General features: G+C 57.0%; 2 protein-coding genes across 2 annotated transcripts in view; both read right to left on the reverse strand.

Moving 5' to 3' along the window:
- Positions 1 to 13,107, reverse strand: part of APC2 (APC regulator of WNT signaling pathway 2) — a 36,365-nt gene extending 23,258 nt beyond the window's left edge. Inside the window, exons 1-10 of the mRNA XM_047777713.1 lie at positions 11,548 to 13,107; positions 5,147 to 5,305; positions 4,877 to 4,967; positions 4,584 to 4,764; positions 3,589 to 3,697; positions 3,360 to 3,473; positions 2,724 to 2,801; positions 2,418 to 2,516; positions 1,540 to 1,930; positions 615 to 710 (exon numbers count right to left, since the gene is read on the reverse strand). Coding sequence (XP_047633669.1) covers positions 615 to 710; positions 1,540 to 1,930; positions 2,418 to 2,516; positions 2,724 to 2,801; positions 3,360 to 3,473; positions 3,589 to 3,697; positions 4,584 to 4,764; positions 4,877 to 4,967; positions 5,147 to 5,305; positions 11,548 to 11,601 — 1,372 coding nt within the window. The 5' untranslated portion in view covers positions 11,602 to 13,107. The remainder of the gene's footprint in view (positions 1 to 614; positions 711 to 1,539; positions 1,931 to 2,417; positions 2,517 to 2,723; positions 2,802 to 3,359; positions 3,474 to 3,588; positions 3,698 to 4,583; positions 4,765 to 4,876; positions 4,968 to 5,146; positions 5,306 to 11,547) is intronic.
- A 3,841-nt stretch (positions 13,108 to 16,948) lies between these two features.
- On the reverse strand, positions 16,949 to 18,871 carry RPS15 (ribosomal protein S15). Its single transcript, XM_047777714.1, has 4 exons — positions 18,775 to 18,871; positions 18,290 to 18,375; positions 17,189 to 17,423; positions 16,949 to 17,095 (listed from the first exon to the last, which is right to left on the reverse strand). The coding sequence occupies exons 1-4, from the start codon at positions 18,775 to 18,777 to the stop codon at positions 16,982 to 16,984; spliced, it is 438 nt and encodes a 145-aa protein (XP_047633670.1). The 5' UTR covers positions 18,778 to 18,871; the 3' UTR covers positions 16,949 to 16,981.
- Positions 18,872 to 22,184: the final 3,313 nt, after the last annotated feature.

A 22,184-nucleotide genomic window follows, 5' to 3' on the forward strand; every position in this document is an offset into this window, starting at 1 on the left:
TACCGACCCATCAGTTCATCCAGAACTTAAGCCTTTGCCTAATATGTCACTGCACTTAACCAGCCCCCTACCATTGGACCCTTAGGCTGTTTCCAGATTTGGGTTTTGTTTGGGTTTCTTGTTTTTCTGCATCCAGCCAGAGGTTCAATTCCCAGCTGGGGAAGGAAAAGCTTAAGAGGTGTGCCTTCTGCTAGCGTCTGCCCCTCCAGGCTGTGCCTGTGGACCCCAGACCACTAGAGAGCCTGCAGAATCTTTGAGGGCTGGACCATCTGCCAAGTGAGAAATAGTGCTTCATTTTGTAACAATTAGAGTAAAATGGAGCACAGAGATGTGATTTTTTGGCCCTTGGCATCTCCTTTTCCCAATTTTCCATTACTTTTATGTGGAAAAAGATACATTGCAGTGCTCCCAAACCTAAAACTTCACAGGGTGGCCCTGCCACAGCCACCCCCCATAGCTCACCTTTGCTCCTGGTTTCCTGGCCTCTCCCCTGTTCTCTGAGCCCCAGGACCACAAGGGCTGAGATCCTGCCCTGGGCCCAGTGAGGCTCAGTGAAGCCTGGGGCCAGGTGGCACGGGCGGCTACAGCTCATGGAAGCAGCAAGGGGCACTCACCCAGCTCGTTCATGGCGCGGCGGTATTCCTCGTCGAAGGACAGCTTCATCACGGCGCAGGTGGCCTGGCAGATTTGCGGCTCAATGGGGACTGGAGCTGTGGGTGAAGAGACTGCGTGAGAACTCTCTGACTCCAGGAAATGTCATCTGGGGCATCCCTGCCCCACCTTGTGATCTCCACCCTGCAGGTCTGGGAAGAGGATCCCTACAGAGCTTTTTACTTACTTTCTTTCTTTCTTTTTTTTTTTTTTTTTTTTGTGCTGCACCCACCACATATGGAAGTTTGTAGGCTAGGGATTGGATCTAAGCCATAGCTGCAATCCACACTACAGCTATGTCAATGTGGGATCCTTTAACCCACTGTACTGGACCAGAGGTGGAACCTGGGTCTCCACAGTGACGGGGGCAGCTGCAGTCGGATTCTTAACCCACTGAGTCACAGGAACTCCTACCCCCAGAGCTTTTTAAACTGCTGCACACTGGGCATGTGTATGTGGGTAAACGCTCCCAGGGCAGTGGGCCTCTGTAAAGGAAGGCAGTGCCAGCCTCACCCAGCCTGGTGCTCAGAATCTATTAACTTTGCAACCAGTTGCAAAAACTAGGACTCTCAAACTGCACCCATTGCCTACAATCCACACATATATTCAGTGACTGTTTCTTTTTTACCTTTTTTTTTTTTGGTCTCACCCTCAGTTTGCAGAAGTTCTGGGGCCAGGGATTGAACCTGTGCCACAGCAGTAACTAGGGTCACAGCATTGACAATGCCAGATCCTTAACCCGCTGAGTCACTGGGGAATTCCCAGCGACCATTTCTTGAGCACCTGCCAGCTGTTACTGCTAACCATGCTGTCCCCGCCACCACCCAGCCACCCAGCCTCCCAGGAAGCCCAGGCAGTGCGCCCACTGCACAGAGACTGTGCACTCACCGCCGCCGGCGCCGGCTCCCTCTGGCCCGCTGTTGCGGGTCTGCAGCCAGTCCCAGCAGGTCTCACAATAGGCGCGGATCTGCTCAAGCACATGCAGGACGCGCATCTCCTTGCGCGCCAGACCCTGGTCCGGCTGGGAGAAGACGATGTTGTGCAGCGCTGCGTTGGCGCGCATGCGCGCGTCCTTGGCTCCTGGAGCCCCTGGGGCTCCGTTACGACCCCCAACCCCCGCCTCAGTGCCGTGCAGAATCTGCAGTAGCAGCGGCAGGCAGCCGGAGCGGCGCATGGCCACGCAGCTCTCAGGTGAGCTGGACATAGCCAGCAGCGTCCGTGCCGTGTCCTCCTGGTCACGCGTCGCCAACATGGACAGCAGCCAGAAGACCACCTCCACCTTTGAGGGGCAGGGGATGTCAGGGCTCACCTTACCCAGCCAGCCCACCCATAAACCCGAGCCAGGGGCTGCCCCCTACGCCGCTGATGACTCCCCCTAAATAGATGGGAGTCCCATGTCCTCGGCCCGCGAGAATATCCTGCTCTCCCACCCCTCTCCCCATGCATCCTCCCTGGAACAACGCAGCACTGCAGAGATGCCCCCAGCGCATGAGGGCCAAATTCCCACCCCATCGACCTCACCCAGTGCTCTTAGGGCTGGCCCCAACATCTAAGTCTAGAGTGCCCTCCAAGTACACAAAACAGGTATCCACACCCACCTCCCCCAGGCTCCAGTCCACAACCTAGCCTCACCATGCGCTCCAGCTCAGGGTCACCCTCACACACCTGAGCTTGCTTCAGGCAGGCCTGGGATGTAGGGGCCTTTCAATGTGGCCGCCTCTTCCGCACCCTGCCTCTCTGCATCCCCCCACCTCGACTCCCTTCACCTTGCTATTGCCAGGTTGAGGGGCACCATCCTCAGGATGCGTGGGGACCTCAGTCTCAGGGTCCTCGTCCATTGGCACTGACTTCACTGCCAGCAAGGCCTGTGGGGAGAACGCAAGGCCCGGAGGTTTGGCTCAGGGACCTCCCAAAAAGCAATAAAGCAACAAAGCTGCTGAAGCCAGCTGCACACCCATGACAATGTGGTGGGGGCTACAGATTCCTGCACCCTGGGCAAGGCCCTGGGGGTCCCCTTGCTGTCTGAGTCTGTCATCACCTGGTAGGGCCCTGGCGTCGCACCCTTCTCATACCTGGGGCTCGGTCTGCTGCACCCGGTCCTGCGCGGACAGTAGTTCCTTGTCGATCTGCTCCAGGCGGGAGGCACGGATCTGCGCAGGATAAATTCATGCTGCAGGCCCCCAACCCCGGCTCTGCCCACGCCCCCAACGTGGCCGTGTCCCAGCCCAAACTCTGCCCGGTGCTGATTCTGCCCAGTTCTACGTAGGGTCCCGCCTATTGCCCAAACTCCACCCTTGGCTCTGACCCCGCCCCCTCCTTCGAAAGGCCCCTCTATACCCTACTCAGTTATCTGAGTCCACCCACTTACTGGCCCCACCCGAGGTCCAATCCTTAACCTCCGGCTCCGCCCACTACTTAGACTCCAGAGCCACACTTCCAGAGCCGTCTTTCTGCTTTGGTCTCGCCATTTGACCGTCAAAGCCCAAGTCTTATGAAACTCAGTTTCTCGCACTGTCCGCTCCGCCCTAAGCCCCTCTGGCTCCTCTCAACCAGCTCTAGCTCTGGCTTCGCGTCCGGCACCGGACCCCACCCGCAAGAGTCTCCGCCCTCCGCTTCGCCCGCAGGCATATAACCCAGACCATTCAAGATATCTGCGCTGATTGGCCCACCGTGCATGGCCCCGCCCCCAAAGCCCCGCCCCGCCGCACCTGGGCCCGCTGCACCATCTCGTCCGAGGTGCCGAAGCGCTCCTCCATCAGCGAGCGAATGTGCTGGGCCTCGAACTCTAGCTGCTGCCGAATCAGATCCATCTGCATCGAGAACTGCTGGGAGGGGAGGGCGAGCGGCAGTGAGGGGGGCCCCTGGGCGGGGGGCAGGAGCTCGCTTCCGCTCCCCTCGCCGTGGGCTGGACTGAGCGGGGTACTCCGGTGTACTCACCGTTTCCACGTGTGGGAGCTCGTCCAGACGCTTGGACAGGCCCTGCAGCTGCGAGTAATACCAGAGCTTCTCCTTCTCTTCCTTCTCAATCTCATTCAACAGGAAACACCTGGGGGAGGGCAGGTCGGTGGGCGCAGGCTCAAAGCGGGAGCCGTGGCATATGTGTGTTTACTCTGATTTTCCTAATCACTTGTGGCCTGCTTGCTGTGTGCCGAGTTTAATAAGCAAAGTGGCAAAGTCTTGCCAGTGGCACTCACGGCGCTGGGGATGGGGTGCAGAAATTAATTGGAGGTAGAGGAGGTAACTCCTTTGTAAATTCCGGTCCTCAGAAAAAGAGCCTCTGGGGAGGCTGTTCTGACTCTAAACCTCCCCAACACTGGCTAATCCCACTCTAGCCTACCCAGGGCAAACTTCAGGCTCCGACCAACACAGGTGCAATGGAGTTTCCTTCTTCATACCCTGTGGGGAGACACCGCTATTCCCATTTAACAGAGCAGAAGTCTGAGGCTGGGGGTGGGGAGCTAGGGTTCTTACTTGAGGTCAGACAGCAAAGCATGAATTCAAGTCCAGCCAGCTCTGGATATGACCCCACACAACCCACCCGAACTGAGCTAGGTAGGCACCACGACCCTGCCTCCTCCTACTGGCCTCAGGCCCAGGTTTCTTGGGCTACTGCCCTTTCTCCACAAAGGCTGCCTTGAGTCCCTCTGGCTCCAGGCCTCACTATGAACCCTGGCATTGGAGACTGCCCCGTCCCTGGCAACGCCTGTATGTCCGGGACCCCTGGGGACATCTCCCAGGAGACTATCCCTTTGCCAGGAACGCCCCCTTCCTCTTGGTCCTCCAGTTGAAGTCAGTTGTGGAGAAAGGGGGCTGAGGTACCCAAAGCAGTGGGGTGTGGGCAGGGGCTTGCAAGGTGGGGGAGGGCACATGTGGAACCGCTATGGGTAGAGCTCCGTGACAGTTGCCTGTGGTAAGGTGCCCTGCCATCTTACCGTTCCCGGTCTAGTTCCTCCAGCAGCCGGATGGTAGCCCGGCTCAACTCCCCAAAGTTGTCCTTAGAGGGCCCAGAGCTGTGTACCGGACTTCCGTCAGGGGTCCGGGCAGCAGGCTCAGGGGCCAGAGCCGGGGGCTGGAACTTGAGGTTGTACAGGCTAGTGATGTCCATCTGCAGGGCTGGATAGGCAAAGAGGCGGAGGCCAAGTCAGTGCTGCTCCCTGCCTCTGCTCTGCACAGCTCCCTCTGTGCTGCCCCAGTGTGCAGAGGGGACCCCAGGCCAACCCCTCACCTTTCAGCTGCTCCAGCACTTCCGTCTGCCCCGAGGACACCAGCGCTCGGGCCTCCTGCTCCAGCTTGCCCTGTAAGTGCTTCAGGACCTCCTGAAGGTGGAGGCAGCAAAAAGAGCAGCCAGCATTGCCCACTGCCCTGGCTGCCCTTGGTCCACACCCCCCCCGCCCCGGGAGATGTCCCAGTCCTGCCTGCCCACCCCTGGGTCCAGGGCCCTGGTGTTGGTCCCTGAGACCCCGGCCTGCGTCTTGCACCCAGCCTGCCCCCACACCTTCATGCCTGACGTCTCATTCTCCAGCTTGGATAGGTGGCTTGAGTTATCACGAAGCTCCTGCCTCAGGTGACTGTTCTCAGCCTTCAAGGCCTCCACCTGCCGCACTAGCTGCTCGTAGGGTGCCACAGAGCTTGTCATCTTCAGCTCTTGCAGTGCCTGGGCCACGGGAGGAAGGGATTCAAGGGGCTGGTGGCAGGGCCACGGCCCCTGACCTAAGCCACAGCCCCCCAACCCTAGCCATAGGGTGGGTCTTAGGCAGGAGGAGCTGGTGTGGACAGCTGCAGGCAGGATGGTGCTGGCCCAGGGAAGCTGGGGGACAGATGTCTGGCAGATGGAGTGACAGACATAGGTAGGGACAACAGGAGACAGAGGGACAGAGCGACAGAGAAGTATTCAGACAGATAGCCAAACTGACCAACAGATAAGATACGGATCGAAAAAAAAAAAAAAAAAGATACAGATTGACATGGGGCCTCCCTGCAGGGGCTCCTGGACACACAGACTAACAGCTGGCTGGACAGATGGACAACCTGACATTTTAAACCAGCATGTGGACTGGCCAGCCCCATGCCACCAGGCTCAGACACACTCACAGCCAAGAGACAGACAGATGGATGGACAGCCAAGTCCCTCTCTGAATGAGCACAGCTGCCCAGAGGCTGGGTGGACAGACTGCCATGCCATGAAGGTTCTAAGAGAGTGACAGACAGACAAGCGGTAGAAATCTGAAGCTGGATAAATGGACCCAATCCCACCACAATCACAATCTGGACACCATGCTGACCTCTCTCATCAGTGGTTAGGTCTAGAGTAGCTACCTGCTGGGCCTGGACCCCTCCGGTTAGCCCCCTGCTTGCCCCTGCAGCCCTCCGCCCATGTCTCATCCCCTGGGGCAGCTCCACCACTGCCGCCGGCTTCTTTGTGTGTCTGGCTGTCCTTTCTCACTCTGGCCCAGCCTCCTCCCTCTGTCCAGCTGGCCAGTGCCTCCTCCCTTAGCTTGGCCCTCCCAACTGAGCAGTCCCACCACTGGCCCCCCTTCCCTCTTTGTTCCCTTCCCATCAGTCCTGACCCCCTCCCTCTGCCTTTGTCTGAGATGCACCAATGGCAGCCCATCCCTTCCATACCTCCTCCCTGGGAGTCCCCTCCTCCTGCCCGCCTGAACCCCCTCCCCAAATCGGTCAGCTGTCCCCTGCCCACAGGGGGGCACCTGGCCCTTCTCTGCCTCCACCACCTGGCTGCACTCATTCATTCATCTGCTCACTCATTCCCCTCCCCTCTAAGAACCCCCCACCCTCCCTCAGGTCCCCAAGGACACAGCTGAGTCTGGAGTGGGGGAGGAGCTTGGCCCCATATAGGCATGGAGTCAGACCATTCTAGCCACTCAGAGGCTCTACTGCACATCTGCCCCCATCATTGGATCCTTGTCACAATCCTGAGCCTCAGGGACCACCATCAGACTGTTCCCAGAGTGAGAAGCTGAGGCTGAGGGGACGCCCAAGGCATGTTGGAACGTGGACACTGCCCTGGAAGTGCTCAGTATCCAGGCAGTGCTGGAGGCACAGAAGCCCCACCCCCTCTGCAGGCTTCTGTTTGCACATCTGAGGAACGGAAGAACTTCATGGGCTGTCTTGTGGGCTGATGAGAGGGCCAGGCGGGGTGGTGGTCATGGAGCAAACTGCAAGCCACAGGCAGACAGGACAGCCCATGGGAGACAGCACTTCAGGTGTGGGAGGCCAGCCACCTGAGGACCACAGCCTTCTCTCCCTGCCTCGATACCACCCTCCCCCGGGCTCAGGCAGGGGTCCCAGCTGGGGATCAGGGCTGACTAGGGTTTCAGCAAGATCCTAGGGGTCCGCTGGGAGTCCTCTGTCCTGGCTGAAGACACCACCACCACCACCACGCCGTGGTCAGCCAGGGGTGAGCATTAATCCAGTGCATACCCCTCCCACTCCCCAAACCCAGATCTCCCCTAGGGGCCTCTCCTGGGGCTGCCCTCATGGAATGGCCCAAGGCTGAGCCTTGGATCCTCACTACTCCCACACCCAGCGGTCACTCCAGTGTCCCCATGAGAATGAACTCGGTAGCAGGGGTCCCTCCCAGGCTCCCTCTCATTCCAACCTGAGTCCCCAACCCCACACTCCCCAGCTGACCCTCCTGGGGCAGCCTCCTCGCCAGCCACTTCCATGGTACACTTATTAACATCCAGAGGACACTTGGAATGTCACAGTTGGATTCAACCTTTCCCCTACGTCAATGCTTCCATGAAACCCCAGTGCCCTCAGCATAAGATATGAATCCTCCACATACACCCTGCATCACTGCCACTGGTGGCTCTCTTTCCCCCAGGCCTTTGCATGTGCAGTTCTGCCTGGAGCCTTTCCTGACTCCTGTCATCCCTCACAGTGACGCCTCCTCCCAGAAGCCCTCCTGCCTGCCCTTCACTCTTAGGCTGCCTCGGGAGACTGCATTGGAGATCTATGTCATCAATAGGAAAGCAGCCATAGCTGGGAGGGGGGTGTCTGAATGAGGAGTGAGAAGCCGCATTTCCTCTAATTCAACTGACACTCAGGTGCAGCACCATCCCCCAAGGCACACAGCAGGCCTACCCGCAGACTCTGGGAGGCCTGGGTGTGGAAATCTGTGAGTGGGTATTTGCATGGGACCAGCTGCTGCGACGCAGACGCCCACCTCCCTGGGACAGTTTCTCCTCTGGCTCCACCCTGAAAAACGAAGGCTCCAGATTGTCTGCTGACAGGCGAGGCAGAGAGAGAAGGATGGAGACTCCTGGCAGAGGCTAAGGCCGTCACCCCCTGCCCTCCACCCAGGGAAAGCGCCCATTGCTTACTTTATCTCACCAGGGCTGGGCAGGCTGGGGCACCTAGGGCCTGGGTCTTCCTCTCCCTCCGCACAGCTCCGCCGGCCCTCCCTGAGCTCTTGGGCTGGGGCAGGCGCAGGGCGCGTGCTCTGAGGTTTTGGCGGCGCAGGGAGGGGGCTCCGGGGCGGACAAAGCCCGGTCCGGGCCTCGCCAGGCGGCGCCGCCGCTCCAGGCGCTGGGCGAGACCACCACGAGCGGGGGAGGATGCGGGATGCGGGATGCAGGCACGGCGGCCAATGGAGGCGCGGGAAGATGGGCTGGTGCCATGGCAACAGCCAATGGTGGCCCGGGGTGGGGACTGCCAGCGACCGCGGGGCGTTGGGCGTCCGCGCGAGTTCAGGGGGGTGTGCGTGTGCGGGGGGAGGGGGGGGAGGAATGAACCCCCTTAAGGAAAGGGGAGTCCCATGGATCACGACCTCGTGTCCTCTACTCCATTTCAGGGTGAAATGACCTTTTAGAACCTCCCTTGGCTGGATCTGCAGAAATTGAGAGTAAACCACCCAGTCTTGGATGTTACATCAGAATCTTAAGGTGGAGGGAGGGAAGCTCCAGCGGCAGGGCAGGAAGCCCCTCTGCACCGGTCGGCCTGACCCTGTTCTGACGGGTCAGGACAGGCCAGGGTTGGGGATCCAGCTGTACCCTCCTCCTCGAGAGTCCTGGCTGGCATAGGGAGGTGAGTGTGGGGAATGCCAGACACACTGGAGAGCACCTAGGACCCTGCATTTCTCTGTTTCCCTGGCAGAACATCAGTGCCTCCATGGGCATCTGCTGTGACTCCATGTCCCTCCCAACATCCCTCTAGACCTTGCTTTCTCTGAATCTGTCTCTCTGTGTCTCTGTCCCTTGTCCAACCCATAATTCACTCTTGCATAAGGGAAGCCAGAGGAGGGAAGGGTCTGGGGTCCCAGGAGTTCCTGTCCCCAGCTGTCTCAGATCCTCAGTGGATCCCCAGAGGCCACTTGAGGGCCTAACCCCCAGAGAATCTGTAGCTGTGACTCAGGCCACCTGCTGTCCAAACGATGAAGGAGGCACCGGAGCCAGGAGACATGGGTTCAGGCCTGCCTCTGTCTTCTCCTGGCTGCAGGGTCAGGGCGAGTTATTTACCTCGAGACTCTCAATTTCTTCCTCTGTAAAATGGGGAGGGGGCTGCAGCATTTGTAAGGGCTGGTGAGAGGAAGCACTGGACAGGAGGGGCGGCCAAGGACATAGGGACCCTGTTGTTTCCTGTTGGGTTGGCTGCAGGAGGCCCCATGTGCCCTATTCTGGGACAACAATGTTGGGAACCCCAGAAGGCTCGGACATGATTGTTCCAGCACCTCCAGTGCTGACACAGCTGCCCTCAGCCTGTGGGGCTGGAAAGGGGGCCCAGTGGGCAGAAGGGCTCTTTCCAGAGGCTGGGAAAGCTGCATTGAGAAGAGGACACTGTGCTGGGCCTCTCCAGGATGAATAAGCTGGTCATGGGATCAAGGAGGGGAAAGCATTCCAGGCTTAGGGAACAGTACATGCAATGCCTGGAACCAGGAGAGATCAGAATGCACTTAGGAAATATGGACTTCCAGGGGCACGGAAGACAGAGGGCAGCGGGTCTGGACTAGGGAGGTTATGAGGCATTTAGAGCAGGGGCAGTACCCTTGGAGGAGGCCTGGGGCTGAGCTGACCACAGGAAAGCAGGGCAGACTGGGCAAAGCTGGAATAGGGTGGGGAGAGGCCCAAGCTCAGAGCCCAGACTTCAGCTCCACCTTGACTCCCCTAAATGACCTTAAGTCTCTCTCTGGCCTCAGTTTCCTATTTTGCTGACTGGGAGGTGGGTTGGAGAATTCCTGCCCCCACCCCCCATGGAACCAAGTCTCAGCTCCCCCCACCCAGTCTTAGATGCCACTGCTCTTCAGGCCCCTCTCAGCCAGAACCTTAGAGATGAACGCATATGGGCGGGGGGGGGGGGGGGGACTGAGGCTCAGGCAGGGAACACATTGTTGCCTGAGTTCATGCATGAGCCCCAGCAGACTCTCCCTGGGTGTTCCTCACCCCTCTGAAGGTGGTTGGAGCCTGGAAGGCTGAGGGTACATGGGGGCTGAGGTCCCAAAGGCAAAATGCCCTTGTCCACAAGCCTCTGAAACATCATGTCCCTGACAACACCACAAATCCTTGACCCTGTAAATCTCTGAACCACAGCCAGACTCGGGCATCACTGGAAATTCTAGAACCACAAGAGCCTTGGGAACCCTCAGAGCCTGCGAGGACTCCAGGTCCAATCTGGGGTTGGGGGTGGGGGTGGCTTAGAAACACAGTGCCCAGGCCTAGTGGGGGCCCCTTCCCAGTCTCTCACCCTGTTATCATCTACCTCCTAATACAAAGGGCTTGCTTCTCCCCATCCCCACCATTAAAACCTCCCACCTCAGTACTGGGCCTTGAATACAGCCAGGTTCACTCCTGGGCCTTCTAAGCTTGACCCTGGACATCTATGCCCCTTTGATCCCCACTGAGCTTCCGCTGTGCCAGGGGCTGCGGGCAAAACCAGGGGCATCACCTAACTCAGAGACGGATGGCTGAGGAGGGGAGCAGGAAGGCGCGGTGTGGACATGAGATCACAGAGATGGGCTCAGGCTGGGTGACTTGACAAAGCCCTGACAGGTGAGAAGGAATGCCACTGGAGGTGGGGGAGGGGTGGGGCCGGCCCGTTCAGGCGGCGTCCTCGAATCCCGGCCCGGGATTAGTCGTCTGATCAGGATTCTGGGCCTCAGTTTCCCAGAGGGGCCCGGTGCGCGGCCCGGTCAGCACCGTGGACAGCTCCCACCGGCCTACAGGAAGTGTCCTCTACGGGCGCCTCCACCCCCCGCTCTGGCTCCAGTCCAGCTTGAGGCGTGACCTTGGGCTCCCCGCTGCACCTCTAGCCTCAGTTTCCTCGTAAAGAAGGGATGTTATAGCCCCAGATTCAGATTTCGGAAGCCAGCAAAGTGCTCAGATGGATATTACTATGGACATCAGCTTAGGTGAACTTCTAAGTCGGTCCTACTCTAGGCATCCAGATGGGAAACTGAGGCCTGGAGAGGTGTAGGGCGTGGCACGGCCCACCCCCACCCTCCACCCCCACCCCCCACCCCCGACTCCTGTGCAGGGCGGAGCCTCGGCATAGAGAGGCCCCACCGCAGCCTCTCTCCGCAGCAACCCCCCTGCTCCAGCCAGTCTCCTGGACCACGCAATGAGGAGGGGTCTGGGGTCTCCCTCGGATGCGGAATCCTGGGCCCGGCAAGACGGCGCTTGCGCAAACCCGTGGCAGATGTCGCTGTGGTGCGGGGGAGGGGCTCCCAGCCCTGAGAACTTCCAGAGGCGGTTTCCCCGGCAACGGTTTCCACAACGACCGCACCAGACCCCAGACCCGCCGAGACTGCGCGTACCCTTGAGCCTCCTGCTTCCGCGACCACCGTTCCTGCGGTCCTCACCCATCCCGGGCTGCGGCTCTCCAGCCCCAGCCGCGCCCAAGGCCAGACTCCTCCTCCCCGCGGCCCAAACCCCCGCGCCCTACCTGGTCCCGGAAGAATGCCGAGTGCAGCAGGCTCAGCAGCCCCAGAAGCCCCATGGAGCCGCGGCTGCCTCGACCAGCCCGCGCCCCGCCCCTCGGCCGCCAGGGGTGGGGGGGTAACCGGCTGGGACGCCCTGCGCCTGCGCAGAGCAAGGGGCGGGAAGGGGTCGCACAGAGGAGCCTAGGAGGGGATTCTAACGCTAAAGGAGCACATGAGGGGCGTCTGGGGGACCTGCATGGGAGTCTCGATGGATTGAGACTTGGGAGGAGCGGCGTGAGGCGATCCAGGGTGAGAGATATGGGAGAAGGGACAAAAGTGAGCAGAGAATGAAGGGGAGAGGCAGGACTCCGAAGGGTTGGGGAACCGTAGAGGTGAGGGAGGGGTCTCTGGGGTGAGAGAAGAGCAGAGAAGGGTTGTGACGGAAGCTGGGGAGGCGTTCCGGTGTTGGGAAATGGGCTCCGGGTAGGCGGGGTTCCACAGAGGGTACAATCTCTGGGGGACGGAGTGGGGCGCTGCCCTTCGGCAACAGCGGGCTGCCCGTTTGGACAGCGCCTTCTCAGAGGCCCTGGCCGCGCGTTCCGCTATTAGTCATTCAGCAAACACTGGCTGAGCGTCTGCTGTTTGCTGGCCTCTGAGCTGGGCGCTGGGCACAGAGGGGATTAATAGGGAGACACCAAACCTAAACAAACTTTCAGCCATTTACCAAACATTTATTAAACACCTACTGTGTGCCAGGGCCCTGTGCAGTGAACATACCAGTCAAAACCCCTGCCCTGCGAAGCTGACACTGGGCAGAGAGGGACCGACAGTCAACAAGAGGACAAGTTGGCTAGAGGTGGGCCCTGTGGAGGAAACAGCAGCGGGGTAGGGGGTGAGAGGGACTTCCAGGAAAGACACTTGAACAGATACTTGAAGAGAGAAGAGCATCCCGGTAGAGGAAGAGCCAGCACAAAGGGAGGGAGTAAAGACCAGGTGATGGGTGGGTCAGGCCTTGCAGGCACGGAGGGCGCTGGGGGGTTCAGCTGTCACCCTGAGGGCAGAACAGGGACGCGCCCACTCGGTGCTCAAGGGCGCCCCCTGGGAGGCTTGGGAGAGAACAGGCCATGGGGAGACAGGAGTGGACTGTGCTGGTCCGGGAGGAGTGGGGTGAGGGGGATGGTGTGGGGGATGACGGGGGAAATGGTGGGGCGATGGTGGACAGGGATGATGGGAAGAGACGGTGGTCTGAAAGGGGGAGTTATCACGAGCTCTGCTAAGTCCTGAAGAGTAAAGAACAAGCGGCCAGAAAATGTCGCTACTTTGGCGGCGGCGGCTAAGGCAGGGCTGCGCAAGCAGGTGCGGTGAATCAGCGCAGAAAGCAGAGCCCGTGGGAAGGCTGGGAGGTGGAAAACAGCAGATACTAAGACGCAGAGACACTCAGAGGAGGGTGACAAGCGTTGCGTTTAAATTGACGTCCAGGGAGTTCCCATTGTGGTTCATCGGTTTATGCACCCGGCTAGTATCCATGAGGATACGGGTTCAATTCCTGGCTCCGCTCAGCGGGTTAAGGATCCGGCGTTACTGTGAGCTGTGGTGTAGGTGGCAGATGCGGCTTGGATCCAGTGTTGCTGTGGCGTAGGCCAGCGGCTATCATCCCTAGCCTGGGAACCTCCATATGTCCCGGGTGCAGTCCAAAAGAAAAAAAAAAGAAAAAAGAAAAAGAAATAAAAATAAATGACCCCAAGTGGGAGATGCTGGAGACAGAGGCCTGGAGATGGTGGTAGCGGTGGGGCGGTGGGAGAGGCAAATCAAGCCCCGAGTCACAGAGCTGCTTCTAAGATGGGGATGATCTAAGATGGAGATGGCAGGCGGGCTTGGGGAAAATGGACTCTGGATCTGGAGCCCAGGGGAGTAGGACCAGAGGGACGGATTCAGGAGGGACAGGACAGAGGCAGGAACGTGATCGCGACCTAAAGGCAGAGCCTGAGCCACCAGACAGGAGAGGGGCCGCGCGGTGACACCTCCCGCCCTGGATTAGGGCGCCACCTCGCGGCTGCACTGCACTCAACGGTATGGATGGGACATTCAGGATGGGCATGATGCTGCTGGCCCAGGGAGTGTTCTTAGGCAGCAGTTTTACAGAACACAGGAAATTTTTTCTTTGTCTTTTTGCTTTTTCTAGGGCGGCTCCCGTGGCATATGAAGGTTCCCAGGCTAGGCGTCGAATCAGAGCTGTAGCCACCAGCCTACACCAGAGCCACAGCAACTCCGGATCCGAGCTGCGTCTGCAACCTATACAGCTCACAGCAACACTGGATTCTTAACCCACTGAGCAAGGTCAGGGATCGAACCTGCAACCTCATGGTTCCTAGTCAGATGCGTTAACCACCATGCCACGGTGGGAACTCCAAGAAACTTTCTGCTAAAGGTCCCTCCTGTCAAGGAGTTCCCTTGTGGGGCAGTGGGCTAGGGACCCTTAACCTGGCACTGATGTGTGGCATGGATCTGATCCCTGGCCCAGGAACTTTAGCATGCTTCCAGCGCAGCTAACATCTTGTATTAAAAAAAAAAAAAAGTCTAGTCAGTAATTTCAGCTCTGCTCCCATTATGCCAGAGCAGTTCAACCCCGGGCCTCAATCACTGTGTTGGGAATCCAGCGTTGCAGACGCACCTTGGAACCCATGTTGCTGTGGCTGTGGTGTAGGCGGGCAGATGTAGATCAAATTCAACCCCTAGCCTGGGAACTTCCATATGCCTTTTTAGGGTGTGGCCTATTATTTTCTTTCTATGGTCGCACCTGCAGCATATGAAAGTTCCCAGGCTAGGGGTCGAATCAGAGCTGCATCTGCCAGCCTAGGCCATAGCCACAGCAATGCAGGATGTGAGCCACATCTCCCCCATTAATTTGGGGAGTTCCTATTGTGGCTCAGCAGGTTAAGAACCCAACTAGTGGAGTTCCGTAGTGGCTCAGTGGTTAACAAATCTGACTAGCATCCATGAGGACACAGGTGTAATCCCCAACCTCGCTCAGTGGGTTAAGGATCAGGCATTGCTGTGAGCTGTGGTGTAGGTCGCAGATGCAGCTTGGATCTGGTGTTGCTATGGTCCTGGCATAGGCTGGCAGCAGCAGCTCTGATTAGACTCCTAGCCTGGGAACCTCCATATGCTGCGAGTGCAGCCCTAAAAGGACAAAAAGACCCCCCCCCCCAAAAAAAAAAAAACAGAACCCAACTAGTATAGATGAGGATGTTTGATCCCTGGCCTTGCTCAGTGAATTAAGGACCCAGCGTTGCTGTGGCCTAGGACTAGAACCCCAGCCAGGATAAACTTTGTATGCCACACAAGTGGCTCTGCAGGATCCCCCTGGTGTGGCATGGCTATGAGCCAATAAAACTTTACAGAGAGCAATGTCTGCAGACCCCCAAGTGAGACTCACCTGGGCACCTATTCCCATTCCCACCAGGGCCTCCCCACCTTGGAAGATAGAGGAGCTCACATCCCTGGCACTTGCATTTGGCTCCTGGTAGGGGAGGCGGGTAGCCACTTCCAGATCTGTGCATTCATACAGCCACCTTCCTACAAGGGGTGGATTTGCTCGGGCCATCCCTCTCCCCTCTGCCAATGTGACCTGAAAAATATTTTGGCAATTGTATTTTTTTAATTATGTAAATTCCAAGAGACAATGGAGCCTACAGTGAACCCTCACCTACTCCTTCCTTCCCAAGTTGGGAACCCTGGGCCCTGCAATCAGTTTATGTTCTGAGTGAAGACCATCTGGCCATGTTGCCCAGAGACCTTCTTTCCAGGTGGCAGCTGACAAAGGCCTTTAAACACAGAGCTAATGATCTCAACTGACACCCACTGAAGCCCAGTCAGGTTCAGGGATTTGCCTCCAAGTTTTATTGTCCCTTTATTGTTCTAACCTCACCTGTGAGGTCACCTGTGCTGTCTGGTGAGCTGGACGCTGACCCCTCACCCCCCCAGTTCATCCTTCTCCACTAAGTGCACTGCTTTTTCCCAGGCCCACTGGAACCCAGGCTTTCTGCAGGGACCTGGCTCTTTGCACGGGGACTTTTAGAAGAGGGAGACCTAGCAGCATTTTGATTTCTGCCCGTTCCTTCTGGGCTGCTCTTTGGGGTTGTAAAGAGCCTTCAGAGAATCACAGACTAGACCACAGCACCTGGGTTCTGTGCTGAACTGGATCCTGCAACCTGTCCTCCAACAGTTAGCAACACTCAACAGATGTTAACAGTGACCCATGCTCCCTTCTCAACAGCTTAACTCCAAACCAAGATAAATCAGTATGGGAGTTGCTGTTATGGCTCAGCAAATTATGAATCTGACTAGGATCCATGAGGATTAGGGTTCAACCCCTGGCCTTGCTCAGTGGGTTGAGGATCTTGTGTTGCCATGGGCTGTGGTGTAATTCACAAATGTGACTCGGATCTGTTGTGCCTGTGGTGTAGGCTGGCAGCTGCAGCTCTGATTCAATCCCTAGCCTGGGAACTTCCATATGCTGCAGGGGCAGCCCTAAAAAGAGGTAACTCAGTATGAGTAAATCATGTTAAAACTGAGATAAATTCCAGAAAAAAGGAACGCTAAGCAACAGCCACTATGGGAGAGGACAAGTCTCCTTTCTCTTCTGCCTTCTGCCTGTTTCTCTCTGGACTCTGTCCACCCCTCTGCTCTACCACCTTGACTGATGGCTGATGCTGACTTCCACCTTCCACCAGCTCAGCGAGCTATAAGATCTCATGCTGCCTAGACAGTCACTGCCCCCATTCCTGGGCAGAAGCATGGCCATCCTTTCCTGCTTGGTCTGCAGGTCTTGCCCATCAGGGGCACCTTAGGAACAGGGTAAAGACCTCTCTGAATCAAACCCCATGGGGGCCAACCCCACACACAGGATACCCCAGGAAGGCTCAATCCAAGGCTGGGGCCCCATGGTTTGGGAAAGCTGATCAGGAACACAGAGAAGAGGAGAGGAACATGGTGAGTGTCCAAAGCACTGAGGAATGCTGGGAAGGTGTGTGGTCAGGGGGTGGGAAGGTCACTGTTCCTGTTGATCCACTGTGAGAACCTGGGAAGAGAGACTGCAGAGGGGGATGGCAGCTTGGGCAGCAGCTGCCTCTGAATGGGCCAAAGAGCACCCACGAGCTGCCAAGCAACTACAGGCCAGAGGATGGAGGGGCAGAGAAGAGCACAGGCCCCTGGACATCTCTGGACTTGCCACAGGGCCAGAGTCACATGTAGCGCCCCACTCACTCCTTCCCTAGCTTCAGCCTGCCAGAATTAGGCTGGCATTACATCTACAGCAGAAATCTCAGGGCCACACACTGCCTAGCCCTGGTCCACTGCCCACCCCTCTTCCCTGAGGGACTGACTGGACACAACACATGGAAAAGGACCAGTCAGACTCAGGACTAGAGAAGGCTGCCTTTATTGGCCAGCAGGCTACTACTTGAGTGGGATGAAGCGGGAGGAGTGCGTGGCCCCGATACCAGGCCGGCCATGCTTCACAGGCTTGTACGTGATGGAGAATTCGCCTAGGTAGTGTCCAATCATCTCAGGCTGTGAGAGAAGGGAGCAGGGTGGTCAGGCAGGTGTGGGTGGCTAGCCCCCACCCACCCAGGCCTGCCCCAGGGCAGCACAGGCCACACGTACCTTGATCTCCACCTGGTTGAAGGTCTTGCCATTGTAGACGCCTACCATGCTGCCCACCATCTCGGGCAGGATGATCATGTCTCGCAGGTGCGTCTTCACTACCTCTGGCTTCTCCATGGGTGGCGCCTCCTTCTTGGCCTTGCGCAGGCGCTTAAGCAGCGAGTGCTGCTTCCTCCTCAGACCTCGGTTCAGCCGCCGCCGCTGCCGTGCGCTGTACAGCTGCATCAGCTGCTCGCTGGGGGCAGAGCACTGGAGGCTCAGTCCCCATGGTCCACCCACTAATAGGTCTGTTTCCTGCAGTGCCCCCAAGCGATGCACCTGACCCAGTCACGAACCAAGTACCCAGGCCAAAGGCTCTGGATGAAGCCCTCCAGCTCAAGGACCTCCACTTTGCTATGTCAAACAAGGAAATCCGAGGCAGGAAGGGGGGTGGATCAGGTGAGGAGGCCAAACGACTGGAACTTTGCAAGCAAATTGCTGTGCTTAAGGCCTCAAGAACCCAGGAGCACTGCAGGTAACTGAGGGCCCTGTGCTGTGCCCTCCAAGAAGTGGGCCCCTCCCAGTCAGGCCCACGGGTGTATCTCCAGGAGAAAAACTGTCCCTGGCTACCATTAAGCCTCCCTTCCCACCTGGGGGCCTGAATAACGCAACCACCCTGGCTAAGCTTCCAGCCTGTAAAGTTCGCTAACAAAAGACAGTAAGCCTTTTTTTTTTTTTTTTTAAACTGCTACACCTGTGACATATGGAAGTTCCCGAGCTAAGGAACTTAGCTTGTAGGCCTTACACTGCAGCCACACCGGCTCTTTAAGCCACTGAGCAAGGCCAGGGATTGAGCCCGCAACCTCGCAGAGACAATGTCAGGTCCTTAACCCGCCGAGCCACAAGGGCAACTCCTAAGACAGCCTTTACATGTCCAAGTGGATGCCGATATCCAAAAATAACAAGCAGAACTCTTACTAAATACTAAATTCCACACTCCACGCCCCCAAATAAAGTCTTATCAACACGCAGCCCCGCCCACTCGTTTACACAGGGTCTACAACCGCGGCTGCAGATTAAGTTGCAACCCCAGTCCTCGGGTCCCCTCCTGCCACAACTTACTAAGACATGTCCAGCAGCTGGTCGAGGTCCACGCCGCGGTAGGTGAACTTGCGGAAGGTCCGCTTCTTCTTCTGCTCTACTTCCGCCTGCGCGAGCCCGGGAAGGGGCTAAGCAAGACCCGGACACCCACCTCCCACCCATGCAGCGGGGTCACGGGGCCCGCAATTCCCGCCGAGAAACGCGCGAAGCTCTGGAGTACGAAAGCCGACAGGAACAGATCTTCTCGGGCCGGTTCCAGGCAGGGCGGCAAGCACGGCCCGGGGATACAGGAGCTCGCCTAAGACATGCGGGCCGACACAGGCCTTCCCCGCCCCGGGTCGTCCCAACCCCCACCAGGCCTGCCCCGCGCCCCCATATCTGGCGGTTCCGGAGGCCTGTTGGAGGGTACCGCAGCCGTGCGGCCCGATCCTGACCCCCGCGGGGCGGCCAGAGTTCGGATGGCACCGGATGGGTCCAGCACAGACACACCAAGCACAAACACTCACCATCACGTCGGCTCTTCGGAAAGGAGCACTCCCGCTACGCCTGCGTAGTTATCGCGCGGCCTTTCACGTGCCCCGCCCCCGGCCGTGCGCGCGAACGCACTTCCGCTTTCCCGCCGAGGACGGGCGTCCTCTGTTGTCCGGAGGCCAGAGTGCTGGCTGAGAGGAATAAAGAAGCCCCCGCCTTTCTTGGGTGCTCAGATCCCCAGCATGGGGCCGGTAGCCTAGTGTTTGGGGATTCTTTCCTCAACTGGGAAACATGGGTTACATCGCGGTCCCTTTCGGAAACTCATATTCGTGCTCTGTAATTTCCATAGCGAACCCCACCTAGGAAGAGTGGGCGGAGTTCCTGTTGTAGCTCAGCGAGTTAAGAACCCGACTAATAACCATGAGTATGATGATTCGATCTCTGGCCTCGCGTAGTAGGTTAAAGGATCTGACGTTGTCGCAAGCTATGGTGTAGATCGCTGAAGCGGTTCGGATCCAGCGTTACTGTGGCTGTGGTATAGGCGAGCAGCTACTGCTCCAGTTCGACCCCTAGTCTGAGAACCTCCATATGCTGCGAGTGTGGCGAGGCCCTAAAAAAAAAAACAAATAGTGTTTGCAGTAGGTGCTGGCTGGGGGGTTCAGGGCTGTCCCTTCCCTAGGAAGCTCACATCCCAGTGGGCGAAGCTGCCACATAAGGAACAAGGTTATACAGATATCTGAGACAAGAGGAAAGTCTGGAGGCGGGGGACACGGGCTTCACACAGATGGTCAGAAAAGGCATTCCTGATAGGGACCAGCCAGCCTTTAACAGACAAAATTTTAAAAGTAACAACTGTAACATTGCAGTGCTAGGGTTGTGACACAGAGATGTAATATGTTTAAGGATAATAGCAAGAATGGGACAACGGATTAGAACCATATAGGTGTACTCCATCAGAAGGTGAATCTGGTACATTAAGGTGTTTGTGGTGGAGTGTGGCCAGGCAATGCTACAAACAACTGAAAGCAGGGATTAGAACACATTTGCACACCCATGTTCACAGGAGCGTGATTCACAGTAGCCAAAAGGTTGGAAACAACCCTAGTGTCCATCCATGGTTGATGGATAAACACAATGTGGTCCATCCCTGCGTTGGAATATAACTCAGCCTTAAACAGGAAGGAAATTTTGGGAGTTCCCGTCATGGCTCAGTGGTTGGCGAATCCAACTAGGAACCATGAGGTTGTGGGTTTGATCCCTGGCCTTGCTCAGTGGGTTAAGGATCCAGCATTGCTGTGAGCTATGGTGTAGGTTGCAGACGCAGCTCAGATCCCACGTTGCTGTGGCTCTGGTGTAGCTCCGATTCGACCCCTAGCCTGGGAACCTCAATGTGTCATAGGTGTGGCCCTAGAAAAGACAAAAAAAAAAGGGAAGGAAATTTTGACACATAATGTTGATGGACCTTGAGAACGTCAGTGAGTGAAGCCAGACACAGGACAGATATTGTCTGATTCTACTACCAAGAGGTTCCTGGAGGAGTCAGATCCAGAGAGACAGAAAGTAGATGGTGGGGGCTGGGATGGGGGTGACAGAGTTTCGGTTTGGGAAGATGAGAAATTCTGGAGATGACAGTGGGGATGGTTACATGACAACGTGAATGTGCTTAATGCCACTGAGCTGTGCACTTAAAAATGGGAGTTCCTGGAGTTCCCGTCGTGGCGCAGTGGTTAACGAATCCGACTAGGAACCATGAGGTTGCGGGTTCGGTCCCTGCCCTTGCTCAGTGGGTTAACGATCCGGCGTTGCCGTGAGCTGTGGTGTAGGTTGCAGACGCGGCTCGGATCCCGCGTTGCTGTGGCTCTGGCGTAGGCCGGTGGCTACAGCTCCGATTCAACCCCTAGCCTGGGAACCTCCATATGCCGCGGGAGCAGCCCAAGAAATAGCAACAACAACAACAACAACAACAATAACAACAACAAAAGACAAAAAAAAAAAAAAAAGGGAGTTCCTGTCATGGCACAGCAGAAAGGAATCTGACTAGGAAACATGAGGTTGCAGGTTCCATCTCTGGCCTCGCTCAGTGGGTTAAGGATCCGGCGTTGCCAAGAGCTGTGGTGTAGGTCATAGATGCTGCTCGGATCCTGAGTTGCTGTGGCTCGTAGGCTGGCAGCTGTAGCTCTGATTAGACCCCTAGCCTGGGAACCTCCATATGCCTCAGGAGCGGCCCTAAACAAACAAACAAATGGTTAAAAGTGGCAAATCTCATATCGTGCACAATAAACAACCACCAAACAGATGTATATGGTAAACTTCTTAGGTAACTCCTAAGAAACTCTAAACAATGAAAAAAAATCCTTAAAACAATTAAAATGCTGCAATAGAAAATACTCAATGCAAGAGAAAGCATTACTAGAGACAAGAACAGAAAGATGCGACATACAGAAAAGAGTGAAATATTTGGCAGAGGTAAATCCAAGCATGTATGGTTGACAGTGGATTGAGGATGCAACCAGCTCTGCTTGGTGGGTTCCATCTGGAAGGAGTGAATGTGCAAAGGCCCTGAGGTAGGAATGAGCTGCTAAAACAAGGGAAAGGAGGAGTTCCTGTCGTGGCACAGTGGTTAAGGAATCTGACTAGGAACCATGAGGTTGTGGGTTCGGTCCCTGGCCTTGCTCAGTGGGTTAACGATCCAGCGTTGCCGTGAGCTGTGGTGTAGGTTGCAGACGTGGCTCGGATCCTGCGTTGCTGTGGCTCTGGCGTAGGCCAGTGGCTACAGCTCCGATTCGACCCCTATCCTGGGAACCTCCATATGCTGCGGGAGCGGCCCAAAGAAACAGCAAAGAGACAAAAAGACAAAAAACAAACAAACAAAAAAAAACAAGGGAAAGGACGATGCCCTCCCCTGCCCCCAACATGACTCCACTGTGCCTCAATACTCTGCCAGGCAGGTGGCAACCAAGCCTCCAGTCCCCTCCTGCCCAGTTCATTGGGTGGGATTTGGCTCAGCCGAATGGCCTTGTGGGGAGTGGGGCTGGCCTGGAGGGGACAAGAAATCTGAGCTTTCCTCAGACATTTCCACAATCCTGGCAGGGGTAAGGAGAGCCAACTAAACTCCAGCAAATGAGGGGGTGTCTTTCCCTGACCTAGGGAAGCACAAGCATTTTGTTTGGGGCTGCAGTAAGTGCCCTTCAGGGTGTGGCATGGCACAGGCTTGCCCAAGTTCACTGGGGCAAACTTGGTCCTGGGAGCTCTCAGCAGGCTCTAAATCCCTTCACTGATTGCATGGTGCCCTTTGGCCAAGACCTGGAATTCTGCAGGGAATTAATCTTGCTAATGTAAGGAGCTAACTCTTATGCAACAATGACACATGATGAGGACTGGAGGGGACAAGAGGAGGATGTTGGCTAGGAAGGTCCACTTTAGCTGGCTCTAAGAGCTGAGCTCA

The sequence above is a fragment of the Phacochoerus africanus genome, chromosome 4 (genome assembly GCF_016906955.1).
Source record: "Phacochoerus africanus isolate WHEZ1 chromosome 4, ROS_Pafr_v1, whole genome shotgun sequence".
NCBI classification, from domain to species: domain Eukaryota; kingdom Metazoa; phylum Chordata; class Mammalia; order Artiodactyla; family Suidae; genus Phacochoerus; species Phacochoerus africanus.

Coding starts and splice junctions, on each gene's coding strand:
- RPS15 (XM_047777714.1), bottom strand. Junction 17,424..18,289: donor CAGCTGCTGGACATGTCTTA/GTAAGTTGTGGC, acceptor CTCTGCCCCCAG/CGAGCAGCTGATGCAGCTGT. Junction 17,096..17,188: donor TCAACCAGGTGGAGATCAAG/GTACGTGTGGCC, acceptor CTTCTCTCACAG/CCTGAGATGATTGGACACTA.